The 17,872-nt window shown below is 34.1% G+C and overlaps 1 protein-coding gene across 1 annotated transcript; it reads left to right on the plus strand.

Annotated features, from left to right (window-relative positions):
* The first annotated feature begins 5,468 nt into the window (after nt 1-5,468).
* On the plus strand, nt 5,469-12,657 carry LOC109150725 (putative late blight resistance protein homolog R1A-10). Its single transcript, XM_019298709.1, has 2 exons — nt 5,469-6,428; nt 11,440-12,657. Exons 1-2 carry the CDS (start codon nt 5,469-5,471, stop codon nt 12,640-12,642), a joined length of 2,163 nt encoding a protein of 720 aa, XP_019154254.1. The 3' UTR covers nt 12,643-12,657.
* The last annotated feature ends 5,215 nt before the right edge of the window (nt 12,658-17,872 follow it).

Below are 17,872 nucleotides of genomic sequence, written 5' to 3' on the forward strand. Positions count from 1 at the left end.
TGGCATCTCTTTACTCATAGACATGTGAACTGCGAAATCCCTTTTTTTTTTTTTTTTTTTTTTTTTTTTTTTTTTTTTTTACGAATTACTCCCAGAATTACTCCTAAAACTGTGAATATAAAATTTGATTTGTAGGTCTGGGAGTAATTCTAGGTGTAATTCGTACAAGAAAGAGGAATTTCGCACTTCACAAGTTGAAAGTAAAGAGAGATCAATATTGACATTACTGAATTGTCCCTTTATTTAACACCAATTTGACGGAATAACAAATGGAGGACTAAATTGAGCGAAACACAAAAGTCTGGGACGATATTAGGTCACCAAAGTCGTTTAGGACGAAATTGAGAAAAACCACTATAGTCTAGGACGATTTTGGGTATTAACTCAATTCTTATTATTCTATTATTAATTCTAGAAACGTTAATTAATTCTTCTAATTAAGTTACATAATTTATTCCTATGATTATTGTATAATTAAGGGTATATCACTCTCCACGGGTACCCCTTAAAAAACACACTTTGCCCTCAAGGTGTAGGTATGGAAATGAGCATATATATCCCTTGATGATTAATCTGCCAAATTAAACGTGGACCTCATGGACAGCCAAATTGTAGGCCTATTATAAATGATTTTTGGAATAAGGGTCAAATAGGCCACTGAACTGCACATGAGAATGCAATTAGGCCACCGAACCTAAAAAATCTACAATTGGGTCCCTAAACTAATCAATTTCATTCAATATGTCAAATTTTCAGGTTTCTCAAGTTGCTAACAAGTTACCCCTCTACCTAGGATGCATATGTGGTATTTCTTTAAAAATAATTTATTTTTAAATTAGTTTTTTTTTAATGTTTAATAAATAAAAATTAAAATAATTATTTAATTTACTAATTTGTTTCCTATTAAAAATTTAGTTTTTTAATGTTTAATAAATAAAAATTAAAATAATTTAATTTACTAATTTGTTTCCTATTAAACAATCGAATTACTTGTTTAGATCAAAGAGATTAATCGCAGTAAGACTTCTTGCAGACTTCATCACAGTCAACTTCAAATTAGATATGCATAATATATTTCACTTTTTCAATTACTGCATCGTGGATTCGTGGCCAGGAACAAATATTAAAACAAATAACAACTTATTTAATTGAAACTATCGTGATTTGGTAATTTTTGAATTTTAAAATAATTAGTTTGTATTTGGTGATTTGCGAACTTTAAACAAATACAAATTATTTTATTTATTAAAAAAAAAAAAATTATTTTAGTTTTTATTTATTAAGCATTAAAAGACTAATTTAAAAATAATTTATTTTAATTTTTATTTATTAAACATTAAAAAAACTAATTTAAAAATAAATTATTTTTTAAAAAATGCCACATAAGCATCTTAGGTGGAAGGGTAACTTGTTAGCAACTTGAGAAACCTGAAAAATAGACAAATTGAATGAGATTGGTTAGTTTAGGGGCTCAATTGTAGGTTTTTTTAGGTTCAGTGGCCTAATTGCATTTTTGTGTGCAGTTCAGTGGCTTATTTGACCCTTATTCCATGATTTTTTATTGATAGCCAAATTGTGGCTTCTTTTTAAGGCAATTTATATCCTACACTACGGTGCGCGTTGCATTGTGCGCCCAGATGCAAAACGACGTCGTTTTAATTTTTTTTTTTTTTTATTTGAAAATTCCAGCCCCAGTGAATGGCAGTAATTTTTTCTTTAAAAAAAACCCGCTGTTCAAAAATGTACATAATGTTATACTAGAATACACATAATTGTATACATGAATGTACATAATTATATAACAAAATATACATACTCTTTTTAAAAGATAATACACATAATCTAACATAATACATAATAAACATAAACTTTTAACATAATACACATCAACTCTTAACATAATACACACAAATTTTCTAATTCGGATGTACATAATTGTATAAAAAGAATGTACATAATTGTATAAAAAATGTACATAACTGTATGAACAAATATACATAATTGTGTGAACAAATACACATAATCACAGCAACTTCCTACCGCGCCTCCCAAAACGACCCCAAAATGACGTCGTTTTGCGAGGTGCGCGACGCACAGTGCTACGCGCGCCGTGGTGTAGGGTATAACGATTGTCTTTTTAATTCGAGTATAATTGTAAGTTAAAGTCGTGCTTGAATACAGATTCCATTAATATAGATGATTAGTATTACATTCAGAACTTCAAATGGACTAATTAAAATTTTGATTTGTAATGAGTTAGGCAATCATTGTAATTCAATCACCAATGTACTGTACAAAGAGATCTTTAATAATTTGTAATTTAAAATAATTTGTCATTTTATATCACTAACGCTTATTACTTTTAAGTATGTTTAAATCGCAAATTTGAAATCCTATAGGAATTTTAATATCCACATAAAAAAAAAAAAATAGTTATCCAACAATACAACAAACATAAGTTTATTAATTCTAAAATTCTAATCCGTGCATCGCACGGGTAGCTTACTAGTTTTAACTTTATATATTAAGGGTCTTGATTACTAGTTTTTTTTTTTTTAAAGGGTCTTGATTGCTAGTCTTCATTAATTACTAGTTTTTTTTTTTTTTTTTTTTTTTTTTTTTTTTTTTTAAAGGGTCTTGATTACTAGTCTTCATTAATTACTAGTTTTTTTTTTTTTTTACTTTGCCTTGAGCCTATAAAATGATAGGACCAACCCTGCCTGTGAGAAGTGTCAAATGGGTGGGTTGGGCCGCTGTCTAGTTATTATTTTAACTGAACTAGGCGAGTTCCGTTAAAATATGGGTTTGGTTAGATTGAGCTAAACAATAAAAATCTTAACCCGACCTTCCCCATAGACCACATTTTTTTTTTTTTTAGAAAAAGGCATTTACGTTTTTTTTTTTTTTTTTTCAATTTCTTTAGTTTAAACTTATTATATTTGTCAATGACCATTTAAACTATGTATTGAGTAAAGCTGTAACAAACAATAAAAATTTAACCCGATCCAAAATCCAAAAAAATACTTTTTCTTTAATATTTTTAGTTTAGAGTACGTTATTGCATTTATCAATGACTGGTCAGGCCAAGCCAAGCCAAAAAAAAATTATTGACTGACTTGGCGCACACTACGAAAAAAAGATAATAATAATAATAAAGTACATTTTTTCTTCATTTTTTTTTTAACTTCAAAGCAATTATATTGATCAATTTATATATTTATTTTTGTTATAATAAATTTTAAGTTAAAATTATTTATTCATATTTTTATTATAATTATTATTAATGTTTACAACTATTATAAAGTTTACTTTACAATTTTATTTTAATATAATAATAATTATTATCATGATTAAAATAATTTATATTTTATAAGAAATAGCTTTGTAATAGAGTTATGCTCATGTTTAAAAAAAATGAATCAAATAGAAAACATATAATATTTTTGCTTTTAACTAAAAAAAAAAAATTGACTATCATGTGTGATCGATGACATCCCGATTACCATTTCAAATTGGTGATCAATATAGAACAGATTGATTTCTAACTTTCATCCAAACACTAACAAATGGAAATATTTTTTAAAATATTAATTATTTTCTAAAAACTATTTTTCATATTTCCAAGCTGAGCCTAATTCACTTGTATTCATGAACCTAATCTACAATCCCTACTTAATTTTTATAAAGTGAATTTTTGAAACAATAACGTAATTAGCTATTTCTATTTTGGATCAAGCTGGAGTTGACTTCGATACACACAAAATAGAGAGGCAAAAAAGAGAAAAATTTGTGCTGTAAAATTCGCAATTAACATTAAACAATTCCGTCTCACGTTGTCATTATCTTTCTCTAATATTTAATTTCATATTTCTGGCAATTAGTGTTACAAGTTGCAGAAAGCCACATAAATTTTAATATGAAGTACTAAATTAAAAGTCAATATAATGCTGTCATTTTGCAATTAAAAATATAATGCTTTCGCTCTTGAAATCTACTATATTGAAGTACTCCACTTGCGCTGCCTTAATCACACATGAGGAGCTGAGAGATGGAAATTGAATTATATTAATTAGCCACTACGCTCTGCTGCATGCCGGAAGAAAATTGCCCCAACCATGTGCTTTTTGTTTTTTTGCTAATGAAACAAAAATTAAGTATTAAGTTAATGAATTTGAGGTATGCACAAGATGGGCATAATATATATAATAATGAGGTATTTAGCCTCACTAGCTTAGTAGCTTCTTCCAAATCATACATAGAAAAGTTGATCCCTATTCTTATTATATTGCACCTACCTCAATTCTCTCTCAACATGCCGGGTATTTGATACCAACTCATATCAAATGTTCGAACAACTAAATCCTTAGCACCAACAAGCTAAGCAAGGAGGAATTGAAGAAGGAGAAGAAGAAGAAGAAGAAGAAGAAGTAGAGCTTAGCTATCTGGTTGTGGTGATAGGGTGAAGAGAGGCTACTGGGATTTCTTAGTGCTGCTTTAATTTAGGTAATCTTCTTGGTCTTCTTCTTCTTTCCTGTTCTTATTTATACGAAGAGCTACAAACTTCAATTAGCAAAGAATCATACTCTTATGGCGATTCAATTCTAATTGGAACAATTTATCAAACACATAAAACTCACAAAGTCAATCTTCTCACAACAAGAGTCTTAGTTAATTCAATACATACTCTTTTTATGCAATTGGAATCATAGAAGCATCTATAATAAAATCTTAGCTAATAATTTATATATTTTTTTTTGTTAGTTATAATAAATTATAAATTAAAATTATTTATTTACATTTTAACTATTATAAAGTTTACTTTATAATTATGTTTTTAATATAAATAATAATTATTATCATCATTAAAATAATTTATATTTTATAAGAAATAACTTTGTAATAGGGTTATCCTCATGTTTGTAAAAAATTAATCAAATAGAAAAATTATAATTTTTTTACTTTTAACTAAATAAAAAATAATTGCCAACTACCATGTAATAGGGTTATCCTCATGTTTGTAAAAAATTAATCAAATAGAAAAATTATAATTTTTTTACTTTTAACTAAATAAAAAATAATTGCCAACTACCATGTTGTGTGATGACATCTCGGTTACCATTCCAAATTGGTGGTCATAGGTTCGAACTCCGGTGATAGAGGCTTAGATTCTTTGAAATACAAATGTTTTAGAAAGTATAGAACACATACTACCTTGTAAAGAATAAAATATTTTTCAAAAAATTATTTTTCCTATTTCCAAGCTCAGCCTAATTCACTTGTATTCATGAACCTGATCTACAATCCCTACTTACATTTTTAAAAAATTAAACCGAATTTTTAAAACATTAACCTGATTAGTTGTTCCTATTTTGAAAATATAATTTTAAAATCATGGTTGTGTAAATTGCATCACATCTTTCATTTCTTCTTTGTTCTGCTCTGATCAGCTACCACATAGACAGAGGCAAATGGCTTATGCTGCTGTAACTTCGCTTAAAGGAACACTCCATCTACATTTCTTGCAATCACAACCACGCTTGCCTCTTCAAGACAACCAAGAGATAGTTAATTCTCTCCATGAAAATCTTGGTTTCCTCCAAGAAATTCTTGAGAAATCTGATATCGCCTATAATAATTCGGCGATGAAAGATTTAGAGGCACAGATGAGAGATGTAGCGTTCGAAGCTGAAGAAAGAATTGAGGTGGAATTGAGTAGCATATATCTTCAACCAAGCAGTATAGAGGCTTGCCTCCTCAGGCTTCATGGAATCTTCACTCAAGCAGTAAAACAGACTAATTACCTCAAGAAGAAGTTTATTAAGATTAAAACTGAAAAGCAGATTGCAAAGGGTCCATCAATAACTGGCGTTTCACTCCTTGGTCGGATGCGACAAGGAGGACTACTCGGTTCAACATCATTGCAGCCTGCTGATCCAGAACGCGAGAATAATATTACTGTGAGTAAATTTTCCAAAAGCGCTTCAAAGTTTGAAAATAGAATGGTTGGATGCGACAAGTTATTCAAGACGATATTGGATAAGCTCACGCAACAATCAGCTGAGCAGCTCCAAGTTGTATCAATCGTTGGCATGGGAGGAATAGGCAAGACCACTTTAGCTGAGAAAGTCTACAAGGATCCATCAATTACTTCTCATTTTTACAAGCAAGCATGGGTTACTATATCCCAAGAGTATACCGTGGGGAAAATGCTCGGATGCCTTATTGGTTGTGTTAGTGAATCAAGTGATAAACAAAGTAGCAATGACCAAGGCAGATTAGCAGAAACACTACGTAAACGCTTGAAAGATCAGAGATACTTGATAGTGATAGATGATATATGGAGCAAAGAAGCTTGGGATAGTGTGCAAAGGTGCTTTCCAGATGATAATAATGGAAGCCGTATACTACTGACTTCTCGGCTCAGAGAGGTGGCTGAATATGCTGCAAGTTTCGGTAACTCTATGATTAACATGCCTTTCTTAGATGCCACTGAAAGTTGGAATCTCTACTGCAGTGTGTTTGGTAAAACGGAATTTCTTTTGGTGTTTGAGCAAATTGGTAGAGACATAGTGAAGAAATGTAAAGGATTGCCTCTAGCTATTACTTTAGTGGCTAGTCTTCTCTCCAAGACAGAGGAGAATGTGCAAAAGTGGAAGAATGTTGCAGAAAGTGTAATTGGTGATTCTAATGAAGCATGCTCAAGTGTACTATCTTTGAGTTACAACCAATTACCACACCCGTCTAAAGCTTGCTTTCTATATTTTGGAGTTTTTCCAGAAGATTATGAAATCACTGTAAAAAAGTTAGTTAAGTTGTGGGTAGCAGAGGGATTTTTCGGGGCAGTGAACAATAAGAATTTGGAGGAAGTGGCCATGGAATGCTTGCAAGATCTTGTTGATAGAAGTCTTGTTCTTGTTGGTAAACAGAGTTATGATGGCAAAATCAAGACAATTAGGATGCATGATCTCTTGCGAGACTTGTGCTTAAGAGAAGCTCGATGTGAAAATCTCTTGTATGTCATTGGAAATGATGATCATGGTGCTGTTGCTTGTCCTTGGATAAGTATTAAACCTGAATGTTACAATATTCAAATTAAATCTATGGGATTTGACAAATTCCATTCCTTACACTCTGTTGGTCGTATTATTGATTTCAGCATTAAGGTTCTTTGTCACTTCAAACTATTAAGAGTAGTAGACATGAAACTTGAACTCTGGAACTTTGAAGATAAGATGTTATATATGGTAAATCTTGTTCACTTGAGATACTTAGCTTTGTCCCTAAGTGAAAGAGTAGGCCCTCTTAAACTAAAGCTCTTTGAGCATTGGAATATGCAAACTTTTATTGTCCGTGGATGTAGTGTTATATTGGATTCCTCTGAGGCATCTGGAATTTGGAAAATGCCGCTATTAAAGAATTTTTATGCCGACATAATTCCTTTTACATTAGAGGCTTTGGAGGTTGTTCATAGAATCATAGAGACTATATCTTGGTTGCGTCCAAAGTGTTGTACAGAGGATCTTTTTACAAGGATTCCAAATTTAAAAGAACTCGGGATTCAAGGTAAAATGAATTTTGAAAATGAAAATTCAGATGGTTTCTATAATTTTGTGCACTTGAGTCAGCTTGAGAAACTAAGCATCAAAGAGTGGCATCTCAAACTTCCTAATAGTGGCATTCCATGGGCAACTAGTTTTCTACCAAATCTTAAGAAGCTCAAATTCTTCCGAACTAGGTTGGCATGGAGTGATATGAGGCTTATTTGTATGTTGCCGAATCTAGAAATTCTAAAATTAATACATGCTTGCCAAGACAGAGAGTGGGAGACATCTGAGGGAGGGTTCCGTCAATTGAAAAAGTTGGTAATTGAAAGCATATGTTTCCAAGATTGGAATGCTGTGGGTGATCATTTCCCTGTGCTTCAACATTTAGAGTTAAGTGATTGCCGTTTGTTGCGAGAGATCCCTATTACGTTTGCTGATATTACCACACTTGAATTGATTCAATTAAAATACTGCTGGGATTCCGTTTTGACTTCTGCGAAGCTTATTCAAGATGAGCATCGTAGCTATGGAAATGAAGCCCTCCTTGTTCGTTCTAGAAATATATTCAGGTCTCTTTCTATCCTTGCCTTCATTATATCTCTGACCGTTTCACATTTCATGCTATTTGAATTCTTTTCAATTTCTCTGCAATCAATAATTATCTGCATGCTTTCTCTCAATTTTCTGTACCTCATATTTCCTTACCTATATATAAATGTGACAACCTTTCCTTTTTTTTTTTTTTCTTTTTTTTTTTTTTTTTTAATAACCCTTAATTTATTGTTTCCAGCATCCAGAAGGTCATGTGATGATGGGGAAGGTAGAGAGTGAGGAATGAATAAGGCAGGGTAGGTTCGTACTTAAATAAGTCATCTCTTGTATACTATTTGCATACGCCTGTTGCGTCTATTTTGTTTTGTTTCTAGTGTACTTTTATAATGACCAAACAAACTAAATGCATGCTTTTAATCTTAATCTTTCCTTTCTCCTTAACATCTAATTCTTAAACACATACAAACAACTACAACATAGGAATGGACCTACTTTATCTTTTGTTAAGCCTTTTATTTATTACAAAAATTTTAAGGATAAGATTGATGATGAATTGGTTGTCGGCGCTGACCACGTAGCCATACTCTCCCATCACCTCTTCTCATTCGAATCTTGAAAAGGAGTGCCACGTTCTACGTTGCACTGTGAAGACAAATTGTAAATAATTTTCCAACCTTTATGTTTTTGGATAGTAGTTACCTTCATCCTGAATCGATGTGGTAATGACCTTAGAATTTTCTTGACCAGCTCCGATTGAGAGAAAGGTTCTCCAAGCATGATTGCTCTATTTGTAAATTCTTGAACATGCTCATAAAAACTAACAATGGTCTCATCCTCGTTCATTCATAGTTCCTCAAAGTCAGATTGAACAAGTTGTAATTTTGATTACTTTACAAAATTCGTTCCTTCGTAGGTGGTTTCGAGAATTTCCCATGCAGCTTTCACCGAATCACAACCTGTAACCAAAGTAAATTGACTTTCATGCATTAGTGAACAAATTGTGTCAAGAGCTTTGTCGTTATCTCCAGCGTCGGTTATTTCAGCATCAGTCCATTCTACTTCAGGTTTTGTTACTGGGGGATCATCTGCAGTTGCTCCAGCCTTGGTAGGATGTGTCCATCCTGTTAAAATAGAACGCCAAACATGTTCTCCTTGAGCTTTAAGATGAGTTCTGGTTCGGGCTTTCCAATAGACGTAGTTATCACTTGATAACTGAGGAGGGGGCTTATATCGATCCATCCTGAAACACTTAGAACACCGTGAGATTGAACAAAACAACAAAATCGATAGACTAATAATTTAAGTCTCCGAGGTTTGATACAAATTCAAATTGATCCATGAGTCTTGAATGCAAGTTGAAACCTATAGTTATACTTGGTTTTAATTATCAAATTAACTTACCATTAATTAATATATTGTTCGAAAATAAAATCAAAACCAGGGACACAACAAATGATTACGCAGTTCGGAGCTAAACTCCTACGTCTGCGGGCAACTCACATCAGCCTAATCTTTATCAAAATTGCAAGGGGTTTGATTACAAAGACCTTAGCCACATAAACCAACTTCAATCCACATAAATATCATAATATATAACTTATGATCAATGTTGCAAAAAATATTAGGCGCCCCCTAGGCGGCAAGGGGGCGCCTAGGCGCCGATTTGTTTATTTATTTATTTATTTTAATTTTTTTTAAAATTAAAAATACAATTAAAAATTCAAATTTTTCAAAATTTAGTAATAAAACATAAGGTTTCCATAGTTATTTCTTAGAAACTATTTACGAAAGTGTTTGTAAAATTTTTCAAAAGATTGTTTAAACCATCTAATTACATAAAAAACTAGAATTTAGAGCTAAAGAAGCATTTTGAAAAAATACGCGATTTGAAAAAAAAATTTGTCCAAATCGAACAACCGAGTTAAAAGTTATGCCTTTAAAAATCCCCTGAACCGGCCGGTTAGGCGGTCTATGCGGCCGCCTAGCCGGCCGCGGAGGAGGCCGCCGAGGCCATTCCTCGCGGCGGCCTCCCACCGCCTAGCGCCTAGCGCGATTTTTGCAACACTGGTTATGATAATGATAGTAACATTATTAGTCATATATATGTTAATTAAAACAAAATAACTAAATAATTTTGATTCAAAAATTAAGAAAAAAAATATGGTCCATAAAAACTTGACGCATGTAAATATATTTTTGTAATTTAATTAAAAAGAAAACGCGCTAACTACTGTCCACTAATTCCAGTTGTGTAGACTTTAGCGCTGACGATAGAATTGCTGTCTAAATTGATTGTATCACATCTTTCATTTCTTCTTAGTTTGTTCTGCTCTGATCATCGATCAGCTTACCACATACACAGACTCAAATGGCTTATGCTGCTGTAACTTCGCTTAAAGGAACACTATATATATCTACATTTCTTGCAGTCAGAACCACGCTTCCCTCTTCAACACAAACAGCAAATAGTTTCTCTCCATGAAAATCTTGGTTTCCTCCAAGAAGTCCTTGAGAAATCTGAGATCGTCTATGGTAATTCGGCGATTAAACGTTTAGAGGCAGGGATGAGAGATATAGCGTTCAAAGCCGAAGAAAGGATTGAGATGGAATTGAGTAGCAAATATCTTCTTCAACCAAGCAGTATAGAGGACGCTTGCCTCCTCATCAGTCTTCATGGAATCTTCAAGCAAGCAGTAAAACAGACTGATTACCTCAAGAAGAAGCTGATTAAGATTAAATGTAAACGCCACTTTGCAAAGGGTCCATCAATCACTAGTGTTTCACTCCTTGGTCGGATGCGACAAATAGGACTACTCCTTGGTTCAACATCATCACAGCCTGACCCAGAACGCGAGAATAATATTACTGTGAGTAAATTTTCCAAAAACACTTCAATAAAGTTTGACAGTAGAATGGTTGGATGCAACGAGGAGTTCAAGACGATAATGGATCAGCTCACCCGACAATCAGCACAACAGCTACAAATTGTGTCAATTGTAGGCATGGGAGGAATTGGCAAGACCATTTTAGCTCGCGAAGTCTATGAAGATTCATCAATTACTTCTCATTTTTACATACGAGCATGGGTTACAGTATCTCAAGAGCATAAGCTATCACAAATGCTCCAATGCCTTGTTGGTTGTGTTAGTGCATCAAGTGATGAACAAAGCAGCAATGGCAACGAAGGCCATTAGCAGACCGTTTACGTAAACACTTGAAGGAACAGAGATATTTCATAGTGATGGATGATATATGGAGCACTACTGCTTGGGATAGTGTGCAAAGATGCTTTCCAGATGATAATAATGAAAGTCGTATACTATTGACTTCTCGGCTCAGGGAGGTGGCTGAATATGCAAGTTCAGGTAACTCTACCATTAACTTGTCATTCTTAGATGCGAACGAAAGTTGGAATCTCTACTGCAATGTGTTTGGTCAAACGAAATTTCTTTCAGTGTTTGAGCAAATTGGTAGAGAGATAGTGAAGAAATGTAATGGATTACCTCTAGCTGTTATTGTAATAGCTAGTCTTCTCGCTAAGACAGAAGTGACAGTGGAGAAGTGGAGTAGTGTTGCAGAAAATGTAAGTAGATATGTAATTGGTGATTCTAATGATGCATGTTCCAGAATACTCTATTTGAGTTACAACCAATTACCACACCACTTAAAAGCTTGTTTTCTATATTTTGGAGTTTTTCTCGAAGACTATGAGATCAATGTGAAGAAGTTGGCTAGGTTGTGGGCGGCAGAGGGATTTTTGAGGGCAGAGGACCATCGAAATATGGAGGAAGTGGCCATAGAATGCTTGCAAGATCTTGTTGGTAGAAGTCTTGTTTTTGTTAGCAAACAAAGCTACAATGGGAAAATGAAGACAGTAAGAATACATGACTTGTTGCGTGATTTGTGTTTGAGAGAAGCTCGACATGAAAATCTCTTGAATGTCATTGGAGATGAAAAACTTCCATTTTACAAGAAGAAAATCTCTTGTCATTGGATAAGTGCTACATCTGGGTTTGATCTACTTCCTTTGACAAAGTGCTTTCACAAATCACATTCCTTTCACTCTTTCTACTCTTATTACTCTGTAAGTGTGGAACATCTATTTTCACACTTCAAACTACTAAGAGTAGTAGACATAGTATGTAAATCTTACCATGGATATGGGGTACTATATGGGCTTGCAAATCTTATTCATTTGATGTACTTAGCTTTGAGGTATTCAACATATGCTTCCACCCAATATTTTGATTTAGAGCTCTTTGAGCATTTGAATATGCAAAGCTTTATTGTTCGTGGAGCTGATGCTACATTCCATTCCTTTGAGGCATCTGGAATTTGGAAAATGCCACTATTAAGTAATATTTGCATTGGACATATTGTTTCATTAGGAACTTTGTCAGTTGTTCATAGAAACTTAGAGATTATATCTTGGTTAGATCCTATGCTCTGTACAAAGGATCTGTTTACAAGGATTCCAAAATTAAAAAAAAAAAAATTGGAGATTTATAATGGATACAATAGAAACAATCTAGATTGTTTTTTATAATTTTGTGCACTTGAGGCAGCTTGAGGAGATAAGCATTAAAAATTGGCTTGATCTCTGTATTCCATGTTTCGGCATCCCATGGGCAACTGATTTTCTACCAAATCTTAAGAAGCTCAAATTCTTCTTGACTAAATTGAAATGGAGTGATATGAGGCTTATTGGTATGTTACCTAATCTAGAGGTTCTAAAACTGAAACATGCTATTTATAAGGAAGACAAAATATGGGAGCCATCCGAGGAAGGGTTCCGTAAATTGAAAAGATTGGTAATTGAAGGTGTATTTTTTCAACGTTGGAATGCCGTGGGTGACCATTTCCCTGTGCTAGAATGTTTGGACTTACGTAATTGCTATTCTTTGGAAGAGATTCCTAGTGGTTTAGTGGATACCACCACAGTAGCACTGATTCAGTTAAACAGGTGTTGGGATTCCGTTCTGGCTTCCGCAAAGTTTATTCAAGAAGAGCAATACAACTATGGAAATACCCTCCTTGTTCGTTCGGAAAATATTAAGGTCTCTTTCAATCCCTCTAATATATTATATGTGTGACCATTTAACATGCACTTACTTCAATTCATGCTACTTGAATTCTTCATGCCATCATATCTGATATGTTTCCTCTCACTTCTATCTCATATTTCCTTACCTATCTAACTGCAGTGTGTTCACCTTTTTTTTTCATATTTAATTACTTAATTTATCAATTGCAGGGAAGAGGAGGAAGAGAGTGATGAATGAATGAGTGCATAATGGTTTTTGCATTTGTTTATTGTGGATGCGGGCTTTGGTAGATTAGGCAGGTAGGTAATTGAATTGGCAGAATACTCTGTTGCAAAGCATACTATTTTATATTTTGGTAAACTGCACTGCGTTTCTGCCTCTCAGAAGATGTTGTTGATGGACATCTTTTTTTTTTTTTTTTTTTTTTTTTTTTTTTTTTTTTTTTCACTCAATAAATGGGGGCATCTGAGTCTGTTAACTTTCCATAGTTGGTGAATAAGTCATGGTGGTTATATTTTTTCTTTCTTGTTCAACAAAGTATGCCGACCCTTGATGGACTCGAACATGAGACCTTCCTTGTGGAAAATGTCACTGTTAAGGAATTTTTATGTTGAGGGAATTCCTTTTTCATTAAAAACTTCAGGCTGTTCATAGACACTTAGAGACTATAACTTGGTTGCATCTTTGTACGTGGGATCTCTTTACAAAAATTTTGAATTAAAAAAAATGAAAATTCAAGGTGGACTCTTTTCTGAAAATCCAGTTTACTTTAATAATTTTGTGCAGCTGGGCAACTTGAGAAGCTAATCATTAAAGATCTAAATCTTGAACGTATTCCGGGTAGTGGCATCCCATGGACAACTAGTTTTCTTCCAAATCTTAAGAAGCTCAACTTCATTGATACTTATCGTTTGCCATGGAGTGATATGATCGAGAGGTGCTTCGATCTTCAGCTAACCGTTTGCCATGGATGGATGGATGTTGTGTACGTACTCTTGAGCAATGATGGACGGGATATGATGATAGCAGGAGCTGTAATATATGAATAGAAAATTTTATATGTATTCCCATTTTCTACGTACTCCAAACTTTACTCTCAAGGATGGATGTGCGTGAATAGGAGGAAGACAGTAAGTAATATGCTGAATAAATGATTTCACCATTTTTACACACCCGATCAATTTTGGTTGTAGCAAAAATAAGATGTGGTGAGTGTACGGGTGTGTAATGTCGTCCTCAGGGGATTGGGGGTTATGGCTCGCAATATGCAATCGCAATAATCTAGCCACTAACATAAGGAAATCAACAAGAAGCTAAGCAAATCATAACGAGATTGAGGCTACGGTAACTAAACAAAGTAACACAAACACATATTAACAAGATGTAAACACGAAATAAAGAAATAGGACTCAAGCTAAGGAGCATTATCTTCTAGATGCATAGCACAACCTAAGGATTGGGAAAAATCACACAACCAAGGAATAGAGGGGATGCACGTAGGAATACTATTCTATAAGTCACTCACGTGAGCAAATTAACAAGGATAATAAAAAGGAATTGCCCCACTCTCGTGGTGAATCAATTCCAAGTTCTTCAAGAATACAAAGCATCTAAAACCCCAAATTTTCCCATTTTCCCCATTTTCATAGGAAAAATCGGGTTTATGCAAGGAGTGACTTGGAATCTTGACCCAACTCTCATTGAGGCCAAGAATCCTCCAAAACATGCCAATGAAAGTTGTACACCAAGCATTAACAATATACAAACACAAATCCTTCATAAACTCAAGAACCCTAGGTTAGTGTTCTTCCCCTTTTTGCAATAATCACAAATCAAGCATCAAGATAGAAAATACAACCCTAACTCAAGCCCATAAACTAATTACTCATCATTAAATAGCATAAAGAGCACAAAAACATAAGCATTAAACATAAATCTTGCAAAAGAAAGAGATAAGAGAAAGAAAACTTCATTGAGAAATGGATGGCGAATCTTGGAATCTAGGTGTTGAATCCTTGATTACAAGCTTGAAATATGAAAAACAACCTAAATCTACACTAATCTAAAGGGAAATGAAAGATGTGTTTTTGGGATCAAAAATCCCCTTTTAAAAGAGAAAAAAAATGAGCTGATATGAGTTGCAGATGGCTGGCCATGGGTGTGGCCACGGGCGTGGCTTCACCCGTGGCCAGAAATGCAGTTTACACTGCCTAGTGGCCACGGGTGTGGCCATGGGCGTGGCCAGACCCGTGGCCAAAAGGCAGCGTGCACTGCCTGTGCACTGAGTTTGTCCTCTATGTCATTTTTCACTCTCTAAACGTTTGAATTAGCCTTTGGTGCTTGAATCAAAGTTGTAGACCTTCAAGTTAGCTTTCCAATGACACAAGAATCACTTCAATTGGACATTGTTAGCTCGAGATATGATCCAATGACTATGACGTCGACGTGCAGGTCGGGAATTTCAATTCCATGAACTTTTGCTTCTCTTTTGCTTTGGTTTGCTCAAATGACCAATACCATTGAATGCACCACCCTTAGGCTTCCTTGGAAGTGTTTTTCCCTTCCTCTTAGCTTTTCCTTTGCTCCCATGAACTCTAAATGTATCCATAATGCTCCACTTGATTCCAATATCCACCAAAATTCATGATATTACTCATCTTTGCTTCCAATGCTTTCCAAATCAAACTCCTTGCAAAATAACACAATTTAGTCCTAATCTCATAAAATTTGGAAAGATCTATATGAAAAATGGCTTAGTGAAGGGGGGGGGGGGGGGGGGGGAATAGACAAATAAGCACTTATCAACTCCCCCACACTTAAACCTTTGCTTGTCCTCAAGCAAAAAAAAAAAAAAAAAGAAAAAAAAAAAGATCAATAAATAAATAAATCACCATCCTAGCAATGAAATTGATCACACTCCCACTTTGCACAACCTATCAAACCACAATCCAATTTGTTACAGCACAACTTGTTTCAAGAATCATTTTTGCATTCCACACATGTTCCATTATCAAGCCCATAACCAAGCACCAAAATTATTAAAGTATGTGAGGATCAAGTGTGCACAAATACTAAGTTGAGATTATGCAAAACTTGGCTTTGAATGAGATCTCATAGGCTTGCCCTTCATACTCCCACTAGCTCAACTCTAAGAATGCATGCTAAGATCAAGTAGGTCTTTATTAGGCTTGTAATGGGGCTAAGGGTGAATGGCTAACAATGAAGGGGTACAGAAAATAAACAAAGGAGAGAATTTCACATTTATTCACAATTGAGGCTAGAAGAGATATGACATATACAAACTAAGGAGCAATTTACAATGGAACACAGAGCAACACTCTAAAGAGGTGGGGGTTGAGTACAACTTTCAACACAAACTAGAATCAAGCTTCAAACTTTTATTCTTCTTCCTTTTCTTTTCATTTTTCTCATTTCATCTCTTTTTCAAGATTTTTTTTCTCAATTTTCTCATCATCATTTTTTCATTTATTTTCAAATCAACCAACAAACTTATTCAATGAATCAAGACCCCCACACTTAGGCAAAATTATCAAGAGGATTGCTTATAAAACAAACTCCAATAAAGATATCTTCAACGAAAAATAATAAATTCTCTATTCTCTCAAGGGTGGAGGGAAACATTTGGGCTAGGGGTTAAGGGTTAAATGATGAGGGTTAACACAAGGAAAAACAATCACAAAGTAGGGACAAGTGCTTAGCACTTATTAAACAAACAAATGGCTCAACGGGGACAACTAGGGGTAAAAACATGTGTAAAGGGTAGGCTTGAAAGGCTCGGGCTAAACAAAAATGGCCTAAATCATTTCAAAACATGAAAACCTTAGACTTCACATGAGGAGTAATGAGCCAAGTTCTAGCAAAACAACCATGACCGGAATCTCACATAAGCCTTCACTAGCAATGCATAACACACAAGATCAAGAATTTATTCAATTATTAAGTTTTTAACAAGGGTATTGGCAAGAGAATAGATCAATCATGAGTTACCCCTTGGCTCATCAATCACAAGTTGAATTGCAACAAGTTCCACCAAAACAAACCAACAAAGAGGGAGTAATCACAACTTCAAGCAAGGAAAGACAATTTACCAAACATTATGCACAATGAGTCATCCTAGCAAAGTTTCAAAAATTTCAAAAATTTCCCAATTTTTGTCCTCCCCCACACTTAGAAATTACATCGTCCTCGATGTGAAAGACAACAAAGAACAAGGGGGAAGGATAGCACAATAAGCACAAGGAACACAATCTCTACTATCTACACAAAGTAAAGCATTATGCACAATTAAAGAAAGTAGAGAAGGTAGATGAGACTCCCCCAATGAATCTCTTGTCTCAAAGAATTATCATGAAGCCTTCTTGGAATTGAGCATACTCCTTAGTGTCATACCTAGAGTCAAGAGAATTTATACATGAAAGCACAAGTGAAAGCATGATATATCAAAAATAAAAGTGTACAGAAAAAAAAAAGTAAAGTGCAATAAAATGAAAGATAACATGGGGTGCCTCCCATGAAGCGCTAAGTTTAACGTCGCTAGCTCGACTCAACCTCTCAAGTTTCAAACATCATTGGATTGGAGAAAGAACATTCCATCCTTCCTAGCAAACTTATCCTCAAGATAGTGCTTCAAATGGTGGGCATCAACAAATTCCTTTAAGATCAAGTTCGGCACACCATTTGCTAGGATTCCATTTCTCTTCATTCCAAACT

The sequence above is a fragment of the Ipomoea nil genome, unplaced genomic scaffold, assembly GCF_001879475.1.
Source record: "Ipomoea nil cultivar Tokyo-kokei standard unplaced genomic scaffold, Asagao_1.1 scaffold2280, whole genome shotgun sequence".
NCBI classification, from domain to species: Eukaryota; Viridiplantae; Streptophyta; class Magnoliopsida; order Solanales; family Convolvulaceae; genus Ipomoea; species Ipomoea nil.

Excerpts from the sequence above, each read along its gene's own strand:
- LOC109150725 (XM_019298709.1), top strand. The coding sequence starts at position 5,469 with ATGGCTTATGCTGCTGTAACTTCGCTTAAAGGAACACTCCATCTACAT. Across the intron at positions 6,429-11,439 it reads TGACTTCTCGGCTCAGAGAG|GTGGCTGAATATGCAAGTTC; the intron begins GTGGCTGAATAT and ends CGGCTCAGGGAG.